The following is an 8406-nucleotide window of genomic DNA, read 5'->3' as shown; positions in this document are numbered from 1 at the left end:
CAAATGCATCAGTAGATCCAGCTTCAGGACTACCAGATGTATCAGTACAAACAGCTTCAGGTCTACCAGATGTATCAGTTGATCCAGCTTCAGGTCTACCAGATGTATCAGTAGATCCAGCTTTAGGTCTACCAAATGCATCAGCAGATCCAGCTTCAGGTCTACCAGATGTATCAGTAGATCCAGCTTCAGTTCTACCAGATTTATCAGTAGATCCAGCTTCATGTCTTCCAGATGTATCAGTAGATCCAGCTTCAGGTCTACCAGATATATCAGTAGATCCAGCTTCAGATCTTACTGAAGGGAATGAGGAAGAAAATGTTTGGGAGGCTTTTGAGTGCACCGAGAGACTGTACTTTATTTGTTACTGAGATACTTCCTTTAAGATTATTTTAAAAAAGCTCTGTGTCTTTTTTAATTAATTTTAAATTACACTGAATATATACAAGATTGTAAAGTTGTTTCAGTAACACATAATTCATTAACATAACGGTTAGCTATGTTTATTTTGATTATCTCTAGTTAAAGAAAGATATGTGACTAATGTATTTCCCATTCCATAAAATGCACCTGACTGTAAGCCACTCGTACTAAATTTAAAATAAAACACAATTTTGTACTTAAATAAGACATGCTAAATAAGCCACAGGTGTCCACAATTTAATATCAGAAATTGTACACAGCTCCTGGTAGAATGTGCAGCTCTTTATGTAGTACAAGAATCAACCACCAGATGGCGATTCAAAGACTTTAGTTTGTCTTTCTACAAAAACAGAGAGGGTGTTATTGTCACAGGTCTTCATGATGGCCTGCTCTCTGTCTCATGGTTCTCCCTAAAAAGAAACATGTCCAGATGACATGATTTAACCTTTCTTGTATTTACCTAGATGATTGAGCTTACAAACCATTTTTTTTTTCTGGCAAACAAGTCATAACTCATGGGGAGAGGGGGAACACCTCCTCCCATTGTCTCACACTGTGAGCAATATTTATTGTAGGCAGAAAGATTTTTAAACTTTTATTTAAATATGTACCATTAACATACACAAAATAGGCTCCGTACAGTACGGTAAATATTTTGTTCTGAACAATGCCTTTAACACAATTGGTAAAAAAAAAAAGTCAGATGAAAATTTTCTCTTGAGTGAAAGTGAAACTGTTTCCTCAGTCTGGAGGTGACAGAGTTGTTCTGTCCTGATGGATAGATGGATGGATGGTTGAATGTTAATACCCATATAAGTATCAGTTAATAACGTTATTTATCTAAGGAGCCAGCAGAATTTTTAACAGGAAATCTGATCAATGCACATTTATCTTGGGGGTGTGTTCTCGTGATTCAATGAGAATATGGTACCTCATTGGTCATTAGGGTGACTTCTGGTCACATGGCCACAGAGTGGGATTATGGGTATTTAGTTGCAAATTTGGAACCATGAGCGAGAAGTACTTGTTATGAATATCTGTGGCATTCACTCTGTTTGTATCACAAAAATGTATCACTTATATATCACCTACGCATCACTTCGGGAAGTGGAAGAAATACTTCTTGGACCTTCTCAATCCCACTGGCATGTCTTCCATGGAGGAAGCAGAGTCAGGTGACTTTTAGGTTGGTCTGTCCATAACTGTGGCTGAGGTTGCTGAGGTAATCAAAAAGCTCCACAACAGCAGGGCTCTGGGGGTGGATGACATTCGCCCTGCTTTCCTTAAGGCTCTGGATGTTGCGGGGCTGTCTTGGATGACACGCCCTTGCAACATCGCATGGACATCCGGGTTCAACATCGCATGGACATCGGGGGCAGTGCCACTGGGTTGGCAGACTGGGTTGGTGGTTCCCCTTTTCCAAAAGGAGGATCAGAGGGTGTGCTCCAATTACTGAGGCATCACTCTCCTTATCTTCCCTGGTAAGGTCTATTCAGTGGTACTGGAGAAGTGAGTCAGATCATTGGTTGAACCTCAGATCCAGGAGGAACAATGTGGATTCCGTCTTGGCAGTGTAACACTGGACCAGCTCTTTACCCTCACTAGGGTCCTCGAGGGGTCATGGGAGTTTGCCCATCCTGTCTACATGTGTTTTGTGGACTTGGAGAAGGCATTTGACCATGTTCCTCGAAGTACACTGTGGGGGGTGCTCTGTGAGTATGGGATTGGGGGCTTGTGTTACAGGCTGTTCGGTCCCTATACAAGCGATCCAAGAGTTTGGTTCACATTGCCGGTAATAAGTCTGACCCCTTCAGGATGTGAGTTGGACTATGCCAGGGCTGCTCATTGTCACTGATTCTGTCCATAACTTTTATGGAGAGAATTTCTCAGTGCAACCAGGGGGTGGAGGGATTCTGGTTTGCTAGCCTCAGTATTCCATCTCTGCTCTTTGCAGATGATGTGGTCCTATTGAAGTCATTGTGCCGTGATCTTCAGCTCTCACTAGAGCGGTTTGCAGCTGAGTGTGAAGTGGCTGGGATGAGAATCAGCACCTCCAAACCTGAGGCCATGGTCCTCAACCGGAAAAGGGTGGATTGCTCTCTTCAGGTCGAGGGTGAGATTCTGCCTCAAGTGGAGGATTTTAAGTATCTTGGGGTTTTGTTCACGAGTGAGGGAAGAATGGTGCAGCATCTGCAGAATTGCAGACTCTGTACCGGTCTGTTGTGGTGAAGAGAGAGCTGAGCTGTAAAGCAAAGCTCTCTGTTTACCAGTCAGTCTATGTTCCTACCATCACCTATGGTCACGAGCTCTGGGTAGTGACCAAAAGAATGAGATCACAGATACATGCGGTTGAAATGAGTTTCGTCCGCAGGGTAGCTGAACTCTCCCTTAGAGATGGGGTGAGAAGTTCAGTTATCCGGGAGAGACTCGGAATAGAACCGTTACTCCTCCACATTGAGAGGAGCCAGTTGAGGTGGTTCGGGCATCTGGTAAGGATGCCTCCTGATCGCCTTCCTAGGGAGGTGCTTCTGGCTTGTCTGACTGGGAGGAGGCCCCGGGAAAGACCTAGGACACGCTGGAGAGACTAATTCTCTGTGGGCCTGAGAGTGCCTTGGGGTCCTCTCAGAAGATCTAGAAGAAGTGGCTGTGGAAAGTGATGTCTGGGCCTCCCTGCTCAAGCTGCTGCCCCCACAACCTGACTTGGGAACAAGCGGTAGATAATGGATGGATGGATGGATGGATGGATCACAAAAACCTGCTCCCAAAAGGGTTACCCATACCATACCATTTTATTCATAGTGCACTTAAAACAGCGACAAGGCCAACCAAAGTGCTGTACAGACAGAACAACAGGCAACACACAAAGGAATATACAAAATGAAGTAAATCAGAATATACACATAAAAACAATGCAGCTAATAAATATGACGACTAACCAGTGTGGAGCATACAGGTTCAAAACACAGATCATCTGGTGTTGAAAGCTACTGAATAGTAGTGGGTTTTTAAACGGGATTTGAAAACCGAGAGGGAGGGGGCCTGTCTGACAAGCAGAGGTAACTCGTTCCAAAGTCTTGGTCCTGCTACAGAGAAGGCCCTGTCCCCTCTGCACTTAAGACGAGTTCCTGGAACTGTGTGGAGCAACTGGTCTGATGACCTCAGTGAACGTGGAGGGACATACGGTTGTAGCAAATCAGAGAGATGGGGGGGAACCTGTTCAGCGATTTGTAGACATACAGAAGTATTTTGAACTGGAGATTCGAAGATGAACCAGTAGCCAGTGCAGTGAGGCCAAAACTGGTGTAATGTGCTCTCTTTTGCCTGTACTGGTTAAAAATCGGGCTGCTGCATTCTGGACCAGTTGTAGTCGTGCAATGGAGGTCTGACTGATACCAAACAGGAGTGAATTGCAGTAATCAAGCCTAGATGTAATGAATGCATGTATTACTGTCTCCAGGTTATTTCTGGATAATATGGGCTTCAGTTTAGACAGCCGCCTCAGTTGGAAGAAACATGATTTAACAATCATGTATACATGATTGTTAAGTTTCAGGGAAGGGTCCATTATCACTCCCAGATTAGTGAGGGTTGTGTGTTGAGCAGCTAGATGAATGCCCAAGTGTGCCAAAGGAAAATGCTATTCAGTGGCAGGAAGCTTGGCAGCCTGTCAAAATAAAATATTAAAATAAAACATTAAAATTATAAATTGGACTCCCTTAAACTGAAATTGGAAATGGACTTGGACGACTTAAACTCAATCTGGAGAAAAATCATTAAGAACATACACTCATCCTCAATCTGTCTGAGACATGCTGTAATTTAGTTCAAGGTAGTGCGCAGGCTGCCCTGGTCCAAAGACAAGTTGTCCAAGATCAAAGCCGACCTGTACCTCGCATGCAATCATTGTAAACAAACTCCAGCTACACTCTTGCATACATTCTGGACCTGTCCCAAACTTCAGACCTTTTGGCAATCTATATTTGACACTTTCTCAATATGTGGAAAAACTGTACATCAATCACCACCCATCTCACTGTTCGGGGTGGTCCCTGTGGCCATGTCCTTCATCAAGTATGAGAAGGATGTGATTGCTTTTGGCTCTCTTCTGGCCAGGAGACCTGTTTTGTGCAAATGGAAGGACCCACACACCCCAGCATTGGATAAGAGAGTTGAATATATCCTGAAGGGTTTTGTTAAGAGATATTGGGACAAGTGGCAGCCTTTTGTGGAGTATGTTGAAAACTTGTCATTACCTGTTTAATTTTATTTATGTGTTTGTGACTGATCTGGTGTGAGAAGGAATTGGTGGGGAGGTTGTTCTTTGTTCGTTTTTTTTTTTTGTGAGTAAAAAAAACAATTAAAGACTTGGTTAAAAAAAGAAGACGTTTTTGGTTAAATGCGGTTAGATAAAAAAAAAATTCAGAAAACGGGTTATTTTGTCAAGATAAAAATAAAAAAGATGGATTTTCACAAGAAAACGTGTAGTTATCTTGAGAGAAAAAAAATGTTAGCACCTGGCTTAAGATACTGAGCTATTTGTCTTATTTTAAAATAACATTTCTCATTTCAAGAAGTTCTTAAATCAATTTAAAAAAAATTATAAAGCACATTTTAAAACAACTGCTGCGAGCCAAAGCCTCTCGACTTCTGTGATTCTCTATAGGTTTTTTAATAGACTTTAGTTTTTGATTATTTTCTTGCTTTTTGCAGTCTAAAGTGCATTCTTCCATCTTTTTCTTAGCTTATTAGCAAATTTACCTACATTCATAACACAAAACAGAGATTTTGTCCTTGTTATTTCCATTTTACGCATATAAAAAGAATAAAGTGAAGTTCCATCAGAGCTGAAGTTGTTTTTTTTTTGGTGCCCCCTACACCTGCAGATAGTGCAAACCCACACAGTTTGAAGTGGAGTTACATTTGGAAGGTGGGCGTCATGGAGTGGACTGTTCTTACCACTTCCTCCAAAGCTGGAGCTGTCTGCGAGCCAGGCAGCCTCACTGTCCTCAAACGCCTCACGGTAACTGTGCATGAGACCCTGGAAAAGAAACAAGACAAACATTAAGCCCCAAAATGCAACATCTGCATTGAACACATCAATCAAAGTTTCTATTAGACAGGGACAAGGAACTTTCAAGGGATCCAGTCATTTGAGACAAATGCTTTAGAAAAAGAGTCAAACTTAGGTAACGTTTGGAACACGTCACATCAGCAACATCTGGTGGCCAAAAGAGTTCAAGCTTCAATATCACAAATTGAATCTTGTATATCAAATTGTGATTCACCATCACAAAATTAAAATAAACAACTAAATAAAAATAAACTTAATTTTAAGCATAGTAAATTAAAAATAGGAAACTAGACAAATGTTGTTTCCTCTGAATATATATTAGGGTGAATGCTTATTGGTGAATGGTTTTTGCTGGAAGCTACTGAAGAAGCTGAAACCTGCTGAAAACATTTCATCACTAAACTGGTAACGAGAGTGGAATTTGAACAGTGACATTTGCTGAAAGCAGGAATATAAAAGCAGAAAAACAGCAGAAATGTGTACAAACAGCTGCATGTAGCTGAAATGAGCAGCATAAACTGACATGGGCAGAGAGAAGCTTAATAGTTTACAAAAAAATCTGAAATTAGCAAAAGAGTAGCTGAAAATAATAAGCGAGCCGAAATTAGCAGACTGGGGCTTGAAAGAGCACAAGAAGTTGAAAGTATTAAAAATAAACCCAAAAGAGTCAGAGAGTCAGAGATTCTTTGTTGTCATTCGCACTTCATGTGGTACATGTGGTGGAGTGAAATTATGTACACAGGGTCCCAGTTACATCCAACAATAAAATGTATAAGAAATGTATAAAGTTGAAATAAGTAAAAAAAAAAAAAATAGCAGAATAAAAAAGTAGCAAAAAATATTAATAATAGCAGAAAAAAGCTGAACGGGGCAAAAAAAACAAACAAAAAAAACCAAACAAAAATGCTGAAAAAAGCTTAAATGAGGAGAAAAGATGAAAGGAGCTGAAACTAGAACTAAGAAGCTAAAAAAGCTGAAAGAGAACAAAAGCTGAAATGAGCAGGTTGTAAACAGTTCAAAGAGTTTGGAGGAGCTCCATTCATTTTCAATGAGAAAAACATGGCCGACAAGCTAAATATAAAAAAAAAAAAAAAAAAAAAAAAAAATTAATTTCAATATCAAAAGTCATAGCCAGAATGTCCTGAATGTGCTGAATGTTTTGATATGTGTTAAAAAAAACACACACACAAAATGTATATATTTTTATTATTATAATCATTAAAGTTATATTTATCGAAATAGAGCGAGTTTATGAAATCAGATTTTTGAATCAGAAGAATCAGAATAAACTTTATTGGAATTGCACCGAGGTACAACGCAAATATGTACGTACAGTCGTCCGAAAGATGGGCGGAGTGCACGAAGCTGCAACTGTAGAAAGTGCGGCCATTTTATCCTTATCAGATAATAATCTTAGATAGGAAAAGGGGGCGATACTTGATTACAAATTGCATTGGAAGGCTCATATTGATAATGTAAAGGCCAAAATGTCAAAAACTATTGCAATACTGAATAAAACAAAACATCTCCTAAATAAGAAATACATAAGAAAATAAGAATAAATAAGAAATCACTGTTATACTGTTGTTTCATACTTCCATACATGAATTATTGTGTTGAGATATGGGGAAACTCGTATAAAACCAACACAAAACCGGTCTACATGCTACAGAAGAAAGCTATCTGAATTATAACTGCATCTGATTACTTTCATCCAACTAATGACATTTTTCTTACATTGCATATTTTAAAATTTTATGATTTAGTAGAACTCAGAACAGCACTGACTATGTACAAAGCCTATAATAAACTCCTTCAAAAGTGGTTCAAAATTGAAAAGAAAAACTATGATTTAAGAGAGCAGGATTAATTTAAAAAACAAAGGTTAGGACAAATATTAAAAACAACTATACGTCAGTTAGAAGGATTCAGGTGTAGAATAGCTGTCGTAAGGAGATTCAACTGTGTTTTTCACTCTTTAAATAAAAAAAAATGTATAAAAATCAGGTTTGATTGTTTTTTTTTGTGTGTGTGTGTTATTTTTCCTCTCCTTTTCCTTTTTTGTGTTTTGTTTTTTATGAATTTGTCTATCAATTTAGCTGGAATTCATTGATATGCTTGAGAAAATTATACAGGAAAATATTCTGCTGCTTTGATTTTGCTGTATAACAAAGTGAAGGTATAGTAGCCTACACTTTTTTTCAGTCTACACTTTGTGTTTTTTGTGTTCTTAATTTTATTTTTTTTACAAAACTGGTTTGGTTCAGGCAGCACGGTGGCGCAACCGGTAGAGCTGCTGCCTCTCAGCGAGCAGGTCCCTGGTTCAAACCCCAGTCCAGGGGCCTTTCTGGGTGGAGTTTGCATGTTCTCTCCGTGCATGCGTGGGTTTTCTCCGGGTACTCCGGTTTCCTCCCACAGTCCAAAAAACATGCATGTTAGGCTGATTGGTAACTCTAAATGGTCCCTAGGTGTGAGTGAGAGAGTGAATGGTTGTCTCGTTTGTCTCTATGTGGCCCTGTGATGGACTTGCGACCCGTCCAGGGTGTACCCCGCCCCTCGCACAGTGATTGCTGGACATGGGCACCAGCGACCCCCGTGACCCAAAATGGAATAAGCGGGTAAAGAAAATGGATGGATGGATGGATGGTTTGGTTCAGAATCTGTATGTAAATTTAGGTACAGGACTGGATAAGCCATTGCTTCTTCCTGCTCCCTTTTTTAACATTTTTGTTTTGTTTACAGAATATTTTGGTGGAAATATTTACGGGTTTCTTTTGTTATTTGTTTATGAATTTGTTTAAATTTTTAACTGTTCAAAATAGAGATGAAATTATCTGTCTGTCTGTCTGTCTGTCTGTCTGTCTGTCTGTCTGTCTGTCTGTCTGTCTGTCTGTCTGTCTGTCTGTCTGTCT

General features: G+C 39.8%; 1 protein-coding gene across 1 annotated transcript in view; it reads right to left on the bottom strand.

The window, feature by feature from the left end:
- The window catches only part of tns1a (tensin 1a), a gene marked incomplete in the record, with an annotated part of 316275 nt that overhangs the window by 38255 nt on the left and 269614 nt on the right, over positions 1–8406 (bottom strand). The window contains 1 exon segment of the mRNA XM_037696307.1: positions 5380–5461. Coding sequence (XP_037552235.1) covers positions 5380–5461 — 82 coding nt within the window.

This window comes from Nematolebias whitei, chromosome 23 (genome assembly GCF_014905685.2).
Source record: "Nematolebias whitei isolate Nwh7 chromosome 23, NemWhi1, whole genome shotgun sequence".
In the NCBI taxonomy this organism is placed as follows: domain Eukaryota; kingdom Metazoa; phylum Chordata; class Actinopteri; order Cyprinodontiformes; family Rivulidae; genus Nematolebias; species Nematolebias whitei.
The sequence above is the reverse complement of the archived record's forward strand: the minus strand, read 5'-3'. Positions and strand labels throughout refer to the sequence as shown.